Raw genomic sequence first — 15,472 nt, forward strand, 5'->3', positions numbered from 1 at the left:
TTTAGTGTCTACGTCCCTTACAGCGTTTACTAAAGCAAGCTGGTCATCTCAACCAATACAATAGCAGCATGAGAAAACAAACTGTGGAAAACAATGAGAAATAATCGTTATAAATCCAGTTGGAAAGGAAATACCCAGCTGAGTTATGAGTTGGCAAAAAATACAAAAGTAGGGTCCACACACTTTACATTTCTAATGTTTGGTTTAACATATTTCTGAAAATATTTTAGAAAACATTTGAATGTAAAAAGAAAACATCGATGTAAGGTCAAAGGTAGGAATGAGCATGACATCAGAGCCAGTTAAAAAGGTTATTGGAGCTAATTATACAGCACACTGCAAATCTCACAGGGCTGCAAGAAAATCAATGTTTTTAGATCAATTCTTTTGATAGAACAGCAATTTTCTGGCCTCTTTTTAAGGAAGAGATTTTCAAGTTTAATTTGTTCACTTTGTTTTGTTCTATGAATTACATCAAATATTCTAAAATGTAACTATATATTTTGAGAAACACAAATATAATTAGTTATTTAAATACCCCTGTGGTCTAAACACAAGATTAACCAACTTGTCCTTGCGTTTATAGCTTTGTTGTGCAGTTTTCTGTAAGGATTTGCTCTGTTTTCAGTGTACACAGAATTGTTTTAAGATTTGTAACCCTGTGGTGAAGTACGTGAAGAGCAGATTAGTTTGAAAACAAGTCTGACAGCTGGGAGCAATGAATGAAAGTGATGGTGAAAGAAATGCACTGCTGAGATAAAGGTAGACTATTATGCAAAAAAATGGATGAGGATTTTCAAACATGGAGTTAAGATTACATATTGCAGAACAAAGATAATTTAGAAAAGAAAAATAAATATAGCTTGAATGAAATGTTTAAAGTGGGGGATGAGTTAAAAATACAAGCTAACAGTTTGAGGAGAGGGTTGAAGAGTAGAAGGATGAGGAAGATAAGGGCAGATGGTTGTTGGGAAGATAAAAACCATTCAGGATGGGAGAGTCAGGGAAGAAAAGAGATAATGGTATAGAATGGATTCACTGAGTGACATTCATTAAAAAGGTAATTTACTGGGTGAATGATTGTGTCTCTTGTGTGTTAATATTGGACAACAGAGAATTAAGTGTGTGCCTCAGTTCCTGAACTGCTTACTTTTTCAAATAGACTACGATGGAGGAAACTGAGACATCTACATACATAATGGACACAATTTGAAAAAATGCATGTTGAATGAAAATAATTATACTGCTGCTGGCATAATTTGCTGAACTGTGGGATAAATGCATAAAACAATTTGAGAGTACAGGAAAAGGAGGCAGGATTTGTTTTAGGAAGATAACAGGAATAAAAAAGTTTAAACTGTGACATGCATTGGTAATCGGCCCCCATACTCAGATACCCCTAAATACAATCCACGGAAACCTGGTAGCTTCAGAAGTTACCTAATTAGTAAATAGGATCTATCTTCTGTAATTTAATCTTTGTATAAATCCATCTGTTCTATAAAGGCCTCAGACGTTTTTTGAGAACAATTGAGAACAAACAGCACCATGAAGACCAAGGAACACAGCAGACAGGTCATGGAGAAAGTTGTGGAGAAGTTTAACACAGAGTCAGGTTATAAAACAATATCTCACGCTTTAAAAATCTCACAGAGTAATGTTCAGTACCTGATCTGAAAATGAAGTCTTTGACACAGGGAAACAAAGAAAATAACATGGCCTTCAACCTAAACTTACAGGTTGGACAAGTAAAGCAATATTCAGTGAAGCAGGCATCTGATCCATGGCAATTATGGAGGAGCTGCAAAGGTTCACAACTCGGTTGGGATAAAAGGCAACTATTATGGCTGTTTTCCGTTAGTACCTACTCAAGTCTGCTTGACCCAACACGGTTTCTGTCATTTTCCATTACATCTGAGTGCAACCTTAATGTGGGTGCAGTCATTAAGGCAAGGTGGCCGAAAGGTAACGTGACTTGTATTTGGCTCTAAAGAATATCTTTTCATTTCTGGTTACCCCATCTAAGTTCCTCTGTATTTTCTTATCAGTGACCAAGCACAAAAACTTCTGCAGTCTGTCCTCGTTGTTGGACTACTGTGTTAATTTCCGTATTGCCATTTACCTCAAAGCTCGGAATACACTCATTAGCTGTGGTGAGTTTTAAAAATGGTCAAAAAATGGCATTCCTGTAACGGAGTCGCTCTCGTGACTCAACCAGTGACACCTATCCTGACCGGCAGTCTTTGGACATTACATTTTCTTTTTCTTTTTTGTTTACCGTGTCCTGTCTATCAGAGTAACGCCCAAAATTGTTGTCTGAGTGCCAAGAAAAACCCCAACAGATTTACTTTCACAGTGGAGCATTACAGCTAATGCTTTAAAGCTCTGCTTGATATTTGTAAAATAAACTTTATTAGAAACTGCGTTTGGATTATTTCGATTGTTACGGACATGGGGACTAAAAAACAAAAAGGAAAACAATAAGAAGCAAGAAAGAGCAATACTGAACAATAGTATTTCAGTAGTTTGTTTCCTGAATGCTGATGTTTTCTAGCCTTGTTTTTCTGTCTGAGTGGCAAGAAGGAAGCCATTTTTGAAAGCCACAGAAAGTCTGATTTGTAGTTTGCCACAAGTGTGTAGTTAGCAAACATGTGGAAGAAGGTGCGCCGGTCAGATGAGACCAAATTAGATTATTTTACTACATGTATGGACTATGTGTGGCTAAAAACATATCACTGCACATCACCCTCCCACAACCCCCAAAGTAACACATGGTAGTGGGAGCATCATGTTGTGGGGTGTTTTTGTCAGGATTAACAGGATAAACTGTTAGGGGCAGTGCTGAAAGGAAACTTGTTAGGAGCTGCAAAATACCTGAGACTGGGTAGGAGGTTTATCTTAAGCAGGGCAACAACACTCACATTCAGCCAGATGGGTCAGATCAAAGCATTGCAAAAGTTTAAATCAACAAGACTTTAAATTTAATGTTCGATTGCTACTCTATATCCTGTCTGACTGAATTTTAGCTATTTTGCAAAGAACAATAGACAAAGAAATGTAGTCTCTAAACATGCAAAGCTGTTGGAGACATATCTCAAAATACTTGCTGCTGTAATTGCAGTAAAAAGTGGTTCTGCCAAGTGTTGACTGTTTGCACACCACATTTTTAAGATTTTTAAGGTAAGGGACATGAAAATGTCACCTTATACTGCACAGTTATCCACTCTGTGTTTGTCTATCACATAAAATATAAATAAAATACACTGACGTTTATGGCTGTGACGTAACAAAATGTGGAAAGGATTTTAGAGGTATTGATATTTTTGTAAGGTACTGCATTAGATAATGATTTAGAGCAACGATGTTTACCTAGACATGGACTAAATGCATCTTCTGTGCTTTCATATTTCCAAGTCTGATGCATGATTCTCAAGAAAACCTTTAGATTTTAGAGGGCTTTTCAAACAAGACCTTAGTGTTGAATGGGGAAATCTGGCACGGCAACACTGTAGTGGTGAGATCACCAACATACTAATAAATAATAAAGCATATTATGAGGCTGTTTGACAGCAGCTTTCCTTTGGATGACACATCACTGAAATGATCAGTCCGCAGGCTGTCGGCTGGCCAGTGTCACCCCATGACATCATCTCTATTTATGCCTCTAAGTTCTAATTTCCATCAAAAAGCACAGCAGATTTTATGGTTATTGATTTTATATGTCAGAGTCACAGGGTTTTCTCTTCAAACAGAGGTGGTTGAGTTTAAATAATAGCCAGAATTTAGTGATAATTTCGTACAGCACCCTTTTCTTTTTTTGGAATTCAAACCAGCTGTACAAGTTATTTTATGTTTTTCTTTTTGCTTGCTTTGTATTGGTTGAGAATCTTTTTGTCCCATCTTGGAAAATGTGTATCTTTGTATGACTTTTTTTTAAATGAGTAGTTAAAACACTGCATATAGAGTAAGATGTGGTTTAAGCTTTGTAATGACCTAAAAATAAGGAGCTCTTCAAGGTGGGAAAAAAGAGGCAAGTGTGAGGTGCACAAAACGTGTGCATTAGGAAGGAGTAGGGGGAAGCAAGCAGGGGTGTGCTGGCCTCTGGGGATGCACCATGTGTTGGGCTGGAGAAGGAGGAGGAGGGCAATGGGGCGGAGCGAACTAAAATGCCGGGGGGTGGTTGAAGAATACCCACTTTGATGAATAAAACATCCATGTGTATGAAGGGGTGGAGTGAATGCATTAAGGCCACTGTAGAGGAAGAAAAGAAAAAGCAAATGGCAAGATTTGGAAATAGATGGAGAGAAAGAGAAAGCAAAGAGTGAAGGGTATTATAGAAGGATGTAAGAACAGAATAGAATAGAATAGAATAGAATAGAATAGATTAGAATAGAATAGAATAGAAGCGGCCTATGCAGATTCACACGAAGGTAAAAATATCTAAACAGAAAATAAGGATATAGTAAGGACACATTTTCAGCATGAGAAAATAAGTTCTGTAGCTACCAGAAATAGCATACTCGGATTAAAAGAGATGTGCAACTGAGTCGGATTTAAAAAAAAAGTATAACATATGCATGTATATGTTTGCAATAAAACAGTCAGTCAGTCAGTCATTTTCTACCGCTTCTTCCATAGTGGGTCGCGGGGAAGCTGGTGCCTATCTCCAGCAGTCTATGGGCGGAAGGTGGGGTACACCCTGGATAGGTTGCCAGGCCATCACAGGACAACACAGACACTCACAGAGGAAAATAAATGAAATAAAAAATGCAAACTATGGCAGAATGACAGATGTCTCAAGACTTAAATGTTTCTTGAATTCTCAGCAGGGTGTGAGAATTGCACAAGCTGGCATGTGCTAGTGGGTGTGTCCACAGTAAAAATGTAGATCTTTCTTGAAAAAGTAACTGTGATAAATGAAAATATAAAATGTGAGCATGGGCTAGTATGAGATTATCCCATGATTACCTTGAGCAAAATATCAAACTTTTTATCATTGTTACAATTATCCAATTATTATATGTGATGTTTATTTATTTTTTTGATTCCATACAGAGACTTAAACCAAAATAATAAAATAAACAAACTCAAATAAATGTGCCTAGTGTGTAGAATATGATCTCCTGTTGTTGTTCTTTAAAGCGTAACACAAGAACAAGCTGATATTACCTTTTTAGTTAGTTGGGCTATCAGCAAGGTTTAGCCTGTATTCAGCTGCTTAACAGACATGTCACTCTATTTTTTTTTGGTTGTTTAAATCAATGTCATCTTCATGAGGGTGTTTGGTGGTGTGCCTTAAGTTTTCATAGGGTAACTGTCCATGTTTTATTTTCCCAAAAATATCCATGTAGTCGATGAAAAAGTGTAGAAGGGCATTACTCAGTGGTTCATAAATCTAAACTCCCATCACTCCGACACTTTCTCTGGCATCTAATTAGAAGAACTTTAAACATATGATGGATAATTCTGCCGATTTTTCAAACTGTAACTTTTTTAATCTTGGTATACCATAGTGTAAAACTGCCACTGCTAAACAGCATGGACTTGTTTAAGTTCAAGTTAGGTCTAAAAAAAATACCTGAATTTCATTGTATAAACAAAATTAAACACAAAAATGCATAATATGCTTTATTTTAGTATAAAACAAAAAAGGATTTATGCTAGAAAAATATTGATACTAGTTTTGAAACAGGTTTACTTTAAAGATGGCAGCACTCGATTGTCTGTGTCTTTCATGACTGGAAGTTCTTCCAGTCAAAGTTTTCCTTTCTTGAAAGCGAGGGAAGACTATAGTAGCCTTCTTTAAGCCAGCTGATAAGCAGTGCACACCAGCACATCTGCTTGAGGAGGAGGAGGAGTGCTTCATGACTCTATATCCATACAGACAGAGAGAACTCTGTCTCTTTCTCTGGAATTACAATAAATGATTTAAAAGCGTCAGCATGGCATGAGACACATTTTAGCAGTTTTTATAAACCAGCTCATACCCAGCCTAATGTACCATTTATTAATATTTAAAAAACACAAACTAGTCATCTCTCTTGTAAAATCCCTTCTATTTGCTGCTGGACTGTTTAAACTGTCTAAATCATAATTATCAGAGCTGTCAAACTGCTTTATATTTGTTAAAACAAGGGACTTGCAAAGCAGTTATTAGTGGCAGTGAAGTGGAGTAAAAGGTTTAGTAATCCCTCCTGACATGTTACTGCATTTTTCTCTGTTACCTTCCGTCAGTAGGAATGTGTGTATGACGTATCTCAGTCTATATGTGCTTCTTTGTTCGGCTGCATGTTTCTATTAGATACCATCTCGCCTGTGTGGCTGTGTGGGCGTGTTCCAATCTATTATGGCATGCTCATTAAAAACCATCTGTGCATGCAGCTTATGGGTGTTTTTTTTGCATGAATTTCTAAATGCTTTTTTGCAGTAGGACTCCCACTATTTTGTAATCGCTTGACCTTTGTGTCCACGTGCATGAGGAATTGCACGTCCTTTCCCTACTCCAATGTCGTATGTGCGTGATGCTACTGTTGATCAATCGAGGCCTCACTCCTTTCTTAACAGAGACATTCTGTTTTAGAAACCATGTGTGCTGTTTTTCTAACTTTAATAACAGTGTACATGCCTTTTTCTCTGGATATGGATGTTTTGTGTTCTATTTTTGATATTGTACATATGACTGCACATGTTTATTTGTGTCTGTTTGACTGACTTCCTTTACCCAATTTATTTTTTCTCTGTCAACTTGAGCTCAACTTTGTGTGCATAATAAACAGTGTTAGAGAGTGTGTGTGTGTGTGTGTGTGTGTGTGTTTGTGTGTTTATGGATGCATCTGTAGGTGTCTGAATTAAGGTCTCACCTCACGCATAATTCATGAGTATTAATGCGTATTTATTTATTTCAATATTAATGAGAGCATCTCTACGGATGAACGATTGCTACAGACAAAGGCAGCAATATGGAGTGGTGCTGCTCCCAGTCTATATGTTTTTTATGGGTTTTTTGGTTTAATTGCTTCCCTGTTGTGTGCACTTACATGCGAGTCTAGGTTTAACCTACGATGACCGACGGGATGAAGGAAAGCAAAACACGGACAGACTGATGTGATCATTTTAGATGTCCCCAGGCTGTTGTAAGTTGAGCTGGGATTGTGTTTGGGTGTCTCTCTGTAAGGGTGAGAGCGTGCACATCCCCGGGGAGATGCAGCGGTGTGAAAGAGAGTGCTTGTCAGCCAAAATCTAGAAGATACTGGCCGCCTGGAGGTATAGCAAATTTGGTGAGGTGGAGAAACAGGGTGATTAAAACTGGAGTGGACAAATTGTGAATGGATGATATATGGAAAAAACAGCTCGGATAAACGGGGAACAAATCAAAATTCAGGCCAAGAAATAGGGATAGCTTATTGATTGATAAGATCAGATGGGTGCTGACAAATGAAGCGGTTTCATTTCTTATAAAAGCATTAGATGCTTTATACATACAATGCCAAATATTCACACCGTGATGAACTTTTTCACATTTTGAAAGCCACAAACTTCAGCGCCTCATGAGGATTTTATGTGATAGACCAACGCAAAGGTTACATTTTGCCAATAAAAATGGGTGAAAAGTGTGGTGGGCATATGTAGTAACTCCCCTAGAGTCTATACATTGTAATTCTACAATGTATAGACTCTAAAATGGCTCAGGTTTATCCAATTTGGATGGAGAATCTCTGTGAAAATCAGTTTTCTGTCTTGCCACAGGTTCTCAATGTCATTTAGGATCTGGACTTTGGCTGGGCCATTCTAACACTCTGTGTTGATCTGAACCATTACATTGTAGCTCAGGCTGTTTGTTTAATGCCATTGTCCTGCTGGAAGGTGCCTCCCCCAATTTCAACTTTTTGCAGCCTCTTACAGGTTTTCTTCCAGGATTGTCCTGCTATCTCCATCTACCCTCCAAGAAACTCTGACCAGTTTCCTTGTCCCCTGCTGAAATATACTGCCACCACCATATTTCAAAGTGTAGGTAGTGCGTTTAGGGTGGTGTCCAGAGTTACTTTTTGGCCACACATAGCGTTTTGCTTGTGGGGTAAAAAGTATATAATTGGTTTCAGTTGACCAGAGCATGTGTTTCCAATTGTTTGCTGTGTCCCGTAGTGTTTTTTTTCATGCCGCTCTTGTGAACAGATTGTCCCATCTGAGCTGTGAATCTCTCCTGCTCCTCCAAAGTTACCATTGGCCTCTTGGTTGGATCTCTGAGTAATGCTTGCCTTGTTTCCTTGAAATGTTAAGGAGGTATGAAAACATTTGTACGAAGAAAACCATGGTTCAGAAAACCATGAAATGATCAAGGGTCAGTGTCACAAATTAAGAGATAACTTATTGACTGACGAGGTCAGATGAATATTGGAGAGACAATGAAGCCGCTTAATTTCTTGTACAAGTTCTAAATGCTTTATAAATAACGCTGTGCCATTTGATTTGTCCTGTGTCACGTAGACTTAGTATCAACATGTGAATTAGACATAACTGTGTACTTTTACAGTCTTCCTCTCAGTGTGTTTCTTTTCCACAGTGTTCTTGACTCACCCTCCAGAATCTTTACGTTTGCTTGTTTCTGTGTGTTTTTGCCGTATGTACGATGCCAGTCTGGAGGTGGCCGTGTCTTGCGTGTGTCGTGTGAAATTTGAATATAATTGATCATGAGGAAAGGTGAGGACTTTTACTGACTCACAGCTACAATGCTGTGTGTGTGTGTGTGTGTGTGTGTGTGTGTGTGTGTCTGTGAAGATGTGAGGAAGCTGCCAGCGGGTTCTATGGCATCTAAAAGCAGCGAAAACAAAGTGCCAGCAGAGACAGTTACATGATCAAACTCGACAGCCTCGAGGGCAGGGGCAATGATCCATGTATGTGTTGGTGTGTGTGTTGGTGGGGGGGAGGGGGTGTTTAAGGTATTAAGAGAGGAAAATAGGACAGAATGTGTGTTTATGTATTGCTTTCTGGATATAACTATATCTGCATTGCATTAATTATTGATGTGTTAGCATTTTGGTTTAGGCTTTTTCTGGTATCTCGCCGTCTGTCTGTATTTTGGGGGTGTCAGCAAGCAGGTCCTCAAGGAGCCATATTTCTTTAGGCTACTTTCAAACCCGTCTGCTCTGCTTACGTGAGTGGGCAATGTGTGTGGGTGTTCTTTGTGTGCAGCTGCTAAATGTCAGACAGTGTGTGTGTCCAAATGCACACAAGGAAAGGTGAAAAAAAAAGTCAATGTGCTTCCGTACATACCTATTTCTGTAGTGCTTTTGTGTGTGTCTGTGTTTGTGTGGGGGTGTTTCAGACTCACTAAAACACCCCAGACTGATGCTTTCTTGACTGGCAGCCAAATCTGTGTTTATTCTCATCTGTAGATTTGTTCATGCTGTTTTTGTTTTTCCACCCAGTTCTGAAGCAACAGAACTGAAGTCAACAGTAAAATATTCCTTCCTCTTTTTCTCCTGCAGAGATACACCTTCAGCTTCAAACATCCTCAGAATATCTTGTGGCTTTTAAGAGAAAGGTTTCAAATGTAATTTTCCTTTTTGAAACCTTATTTTTTTATGGGATGGTAAATATTTACCTTAAGCTTTGATGATTCTGCCAAAAGGAATGATAAAATGTTGAGCAATAACCTTGCCAGAAATTTGTTGAGGGCCACAACAAGCATGTAAAGATTAGAAAAAGCCACAATGAATTCAAACCTGTGCAACCTCTTTTGTTTTTAAACCTTATTAAAGATGTTTGCTGTATAATCATTCCTCTGAATAAAAATATGGTTGAAATAAATCATTGAGTCCATAATAACTATAGGCTTTATTAGATAATCTAATGAAGGGTGTAAATAAACTTCTGAGGAGCATTGTGTGAAACAGCTACATAACTGCAGTACTAGAATAAATTTCATTTACTCTGCTGACCCTTTCTAAAGCATGCTCACTGTGCAAGCATGTATGAAGACAGATGTTCACTTGTAGCCTTACAGGTCTCATTTAAAGAGTATTTAATCTGAGCCACAAGTATACACCAAAATGTTTGCCACAGAGGTAAAGATCTACTGTCTGATCGATGCTCAGCTGCAGAGCATCTGTTCTTTTTAACAGACTTGTCTTGTTTTTAACTAAAGTTTGTATCTTACAAAAAAAAAGTACTTCCTGGAAATGATCATAGTGGATCAGATGCTTTCTTCTGGTTCTTTTTTAGTTACAGAAACATCTGAGATTTTTGAATATCATCCCACAGTGCAATTACTCCGGTGTGGTGTTCATGTTTTACAGCACATTTTCAGTGAATAGTAATTTATTGACCGAATTCCCAATCTGCCAGCATGTCTTAAACATTTTGTCCCACTTTCATTTAGCTGTTTTATTCATTAACAATAAGACAGTTTATTTTTCTTGTTTTAGGTGACCGATGTGAGTTAAACCGGAGGCAGAGTCGGTGTGTACCCGGTGTCTGTCGTAATGGAGGAACATGTCGGGAGCATTCCGGTGGAGGTTTCGACTGTGTGTGTCCCCCAGGAGGTTATGAGGGCCCGTACTGCACAGTCTCCGCCAGGTCCTTCCCACCAAAATCCTTTGCTATGTTTAGGGGCCTCAGGCAGAGGTTTCACCTCTCCATCTCATTAAGGTCAGTAGATTAAGGAGTTTAAAGCTCTCAATTAGAATGTCGTTCTTTGTAGTCTGTCTTCTGTCTGCTACCATGTCTCATCCAGCCTCACTCAGACTGAGATCCATAAGCATTACTCTTTGATTCTCGCTTCTCCTACAGAATATCTTGTCTTTAATCTATTTATTTAATCTCTGTGTGAGATTGATCCTGTAACTCATCTTTTCTCCCTTTGCCAACTCTCTCCATTGAGAAGTGAGGTTTCTCCACACACTCCTCTTTCATCTGTCAAATTACTGCTTTCAGTAACATCTCTGCTGCCTTCTCTCCTTCACCTTTATGTTCTTATCTTACATCGGATTACCCTTTTAGTTTCCTATCCTTTAGACAGAGACTTAAACATGGTCGACCTCATCCTATTTATGTCAGATCGGGAAAATAAAAAGCTTGGTTATCAGAGTTGATAAAGGTTTAAAGATATTCCATTTGTTAACAGGCTTTTTAGGCAAAAATGGGCAATAAGAGGATTTGCTTTTTTACCTTTGTGTTTTAAATTAATAATTATTTAAAGGCTTATAAGCTAGCTAGAACTTTGTTTACACACAAGCTACCAATTAACCATAGTTTCCAGTCTTGCTTTGTCTGATTTTGTTTAACTGTAATGCTAATCTACAACCCCCACACTGCATCCTCTTAACGCTTGGTTCTCTAAGGGAGATCTCAAGTGATCTTTAGGAGTGGTCATGCAAGATTATGGGATGGTTGCCATGGATGAAGTCATCTAATGATAGTTGCTAAGGTGATGTTGCCTGTGGGGTTGTTGCTAGGCTGATATGGCCACCATTAGTGGTTTTTGGGAGACGTTTCAGTCACGGTGCCTTAAAGCACTACATCTGATTTGTTCTATTGATTTGTGGCCACTGTTTGTGTAGTGATGATAACTGGAGGAGTGAAGTTAAAGGGTTAACAGGGGGTCTTTCTTAAATTGAGACTTAATTTATAACCTTTTAACAAATCTTTTAACCATTGTCAGTTACAGAAGGTTGACTGATTGATGGTGGCTCTTCCCAGGTTAAAATTCCCATGATGGTTGGGAATATTGCTGTGCAACAATTATTTTATGGTAGAGATGCATCAATCAGAATTTTGCGTTTGATTTTCGATCTCCCGTTGTTGCCTATTCTAAATTCTCCTTAAAAACTATAATGTAAGTTAAGAACAGAAATGAAAACATTTTTCCAAGCCTTCCTGCCATGAATGTCATTAGGAGCAGAGGCGATTTCCAACCCTGTTAAAAAAACAGGGTTTTTTGAGAGCAACTGGATGTTTTATCTCTATATGTGATTTATAATGATTTAAAAGATCCTTTAAATATCATGGGCAAGACTGTTAAGAGCCTTAAGCATTAAAATTTTTTATTAATCCTGTTAAAAATTGTTCCTGTTAGTAAACGAGCAGCAGCAGTTATACCACCTACATGAATTTTATTTAAGTGTAATGCACACCATGTACCCAGCCCATACAGGCCTATATGACACTATTGACAATCAAGAAGTAGACATACATTAAAAGTACCAAAAAACAAACAATATTTTAAACAGGATGAAGTGCTGTTTGCACCCATGCGCTCTACAAATTTTGCCAACATAAATATCTCTTTCTCAAAAAGCCAACTGAACATATCATCATCTGATAGCCAAAACAAATCAGGATTTTTACACTGGATCTTCTCAGACATAGACATTCTCAGGTCATTATATAATGGGTAAAAATAAAAAATATATATAAAATCACTTTCAACAACAATTAAATCACATTAACACACAAATCTACCAATGATAAAGTGATTACTGGTCTAAGCACACATACAGGTAATTACAATGATCTAACCATGTTGATTCAAGACTGTGGAAATGGTGGTGGACTTTCGGAGAACACCACCCCCATACACCCCCCTCACCATCCTCAACAACACTGTATCGGCCGTGGACCACTTCAGGCTCTTAGGAACCACCATCTCTGAGGACCTGAGATGGTCCTCACACATAGACACTGTTCGGAAGAAGGCCCAGCAGAGACTGTACTTCCTGAGGCAACTCAAGAAGTTCAACCTTCCACAGGAGCTGCTGGTCATCTTCTACACTGACATCATTCGGTCTGTCCTGTCTTCATCCATCTCAGTGTGGTTTGTCTCATCCACAAAACAGGACAGGTCCAGGCTGCAACGAATAATCAGGACTGCAGAGAGAATAATCAGGGCTGACCTTCCCTCCATCCAGGACTTATACAGGTCTAGGGTCAGAAAAAGAGCTGCTAAAATCTCTGCCGACCCCACACACCCTGCACATAAACTGTTTAGAGTTTTACCTTCAGGCCGTCGCTACAGAGCACTGTTTACTAAAACCAGCAGCCACAGAGACACAGTTTCTTCCCCCAGGCGGTTTCTCTGATGAACATTCAATAGAGTACAGAACAACAGCATACAGATGTTGCAAATGCACCTTTTTATTATATATGTGTATATTGTACATTGTAAATATGTATATTCTGTAATGCAAAAACAAACAAAAGAGCAAAGTGTACCGGAGTCAAACTCCTTGTTTGTATGTACAAACTTGGCAATAAAGCTGATTCTGATTCTGATTAAAAATCAAACAAACAGGGAACAGCCTTTCAAAATTTTATAAGAATAAGAAATAAGAAATAAGAAACTGAAGCTGCCAAAAAGCTGGTTGTGACAGCTGAACTGAATTGCTTTGTTATTTGAAGGACCTGTCAAACAATAGCCCAAGATTCCCAACAAAAGAGAAATAAGGCTAATACATGATATTGAAAAAGTCTGCTGTTCCAAATACAACGACTTCTATTTTATTATTGGTGAAAATATAGAAATGTAATTTAATCAGCACCTTAATATCAATATTTATTGCAGTTCAGGCAGTTCTTGGTTATATGAATATGATGTAAAGTTATATTGTGATAATGATAAATTTGTGATATTTTGTGTGTCCCTACCATTTACTGAACAGAAAAAAACTGTTTTGAGTTTACTATTGGCCAATCATTGATTTTTGCTTGTAACCAATCCAGTGACCTGTTCTTGCTCCACCTGGTTATAATGGTTACAATAAAGGTTTTTTTTTTTTTTAGAAAGACTGCCTTTGCACTTATCATAGCTTATATTTTCCTTCCCATTTGTTAAGGAATTGGGCTAATATACGGAACAATATGTTAACTTAACCTAAACAAGGGGAATTATCATTTTATAGGAGTTGTTAAATAAAGTCGTGCAAGACTGTTAGTGTTATTGAGGGCGACAAAACAAAACTCACTCAGCTGGCACCAAATCTCCACTTGTTTTTACAAATATACTTGCATTAGCACTGCAGCACACCTTCTTACAAGGAAATTAGAAAGGTAGCTATTTAAAATTCCTATAAGAAAAATGATTGTTTGTGATCTATTTAAGGATTTCTGGCATGTTGCAACCCTAATCCTAGTATTTGCCCTGCTCAGAATGTTGTTTAAATATCAGCAGTTAATGAAACCATTATGATAAAGGTGTGTCTTAAAGGAAGTCATATGATGTCAGTGTTCATTAAAGAAAAGGTCATAATAACCATAGACAGAAGAACTCATTACACACATAGGTTCAGGAGGTTAGTTGTGATGTGGTTTATTGTGTAGAACATTAGTTATGAATTTGGTTATTGTCATGTCAAAACGTTTTTAAGAGAGCAATACGGCAATACTGTAACCACAGCTGTCAGTCGTCCTCTCTGATTTTTGCATGGTGTTTTGCAGCCTACTGAATGAATTAGTTTTTTTTTTACCACTACAAAAATATTTGTGAAGGTTCTTGTATTTGTAACTCACTGTGTTGAAATATTGATAATATTGCTCTGCTGAACTGGAATATGAAAACAACCTTGAGATAGAAACATTTTTACAGCCCAGTTGGAAAAAACATGTGTTTTATTACAAATATTTTTAATTTTTTCAGCTGTGCTTGAAGTCATCGCTGGCAGTTGAGCTGAACCAGTTTTAGGAATAAGAGTTATAATGAAGACATAATATTTATTTATGCAGTTTTATTGCTTTCGGGAGTAAGTCACTTAATTTTGATGAGGAGCTCGAATAATGAATTTCTCCAACAGTAATTACACTATCTGGAAGATGTAAAGCATGCTTCTTTGCATGCATTTACTCCCTGTGCTTCAGTGCATCTCTGATACATTAACTCCACAAACAAAAGTTAGGTTGTTCCATTTTTCCACGGTTTCTGGAAGCATGTTTAGATTTGATTTGCATGCATTAAAAGATGGCATAATGACACAGAAGACACATGAGAATAAGATTATGTAGACAAGAAATTATCCTCAGATAAGGTTTTATGAGTATTATCTTACCCTTAATAACATGCTGTGCTCCTCTGTAAACTTCCACACATTTTTGTTTTTTAGTAATAAAAGAAAATATTAGAACCATATTTGTAAAAATTTGTATCTATATATGTATATTTTAACTTACTATGATAGGAGTCTGTGACAACACTTTCTTATGATTTAATTCAGCCAAATCAGACATTAATTATTTCTTAGCTCAAGGGTTCCCATTTCGTAGCGGAACCTGACCTTTAACATCTGTGGAGTTAAATATGTAGTTTAAAATCTCATGTGGGATTGGGTTGTATTCATTTAATCTTACTAATGGGAGATTTAAAAAAAAGTGTTCCGCATAAGTTTCAGCAGCTTACTGAATGTAACTTAATATTAAATAATTTCATAGTACACTACAGTACACACTACACACTATTTTTTATTTGAAAATTGGTTAAGTGTGAATA

At 37.5% G+C, this 15,472-nt stretch overlaps 1 protein-coding gene across 2 annotated transcripts in view; it reads left to right on the top strand.

Annotated features, from left to right (window-relative positions):
- Positions 1-15,472, top strand: part of celsr3 (cadherin, EGF LAG seven-pass G-type receptor 3) — a 148,055-nt gene that overhangs the window by 48,142 nt on the left and 84,441 nt on the right. For both annotated transcript variants that reach the window (XM_047368701.1, XM_047368709.1), the window contains exon 4: positions 10,425-10,647. In XM_047368701.1, the coding sequence (XP_047224657.1) occupies positions 10,425-10,647 (223 nt within the window). The remainder of the gene's footprint in view (positions 1-10,424; positions 10,648-15,472) is intronic.

Source organism: Girardinichthys multiradiatus, chromosome 1 (genome assembly GCF_021462225.1).
Source record: "Girardinichthys multiradiatus isolate DD_20200921_A chromosome 1, DD_fGirMul_XY1, whole genome shotgun sequence".
Taxonomy (NCBI): Eukaryota; Metazoa; Chordata; class Actinopteri; order Cyprinodontiformes; family Goodeidae; genus Girardinichthys; species Girardinichthys multiradiatus.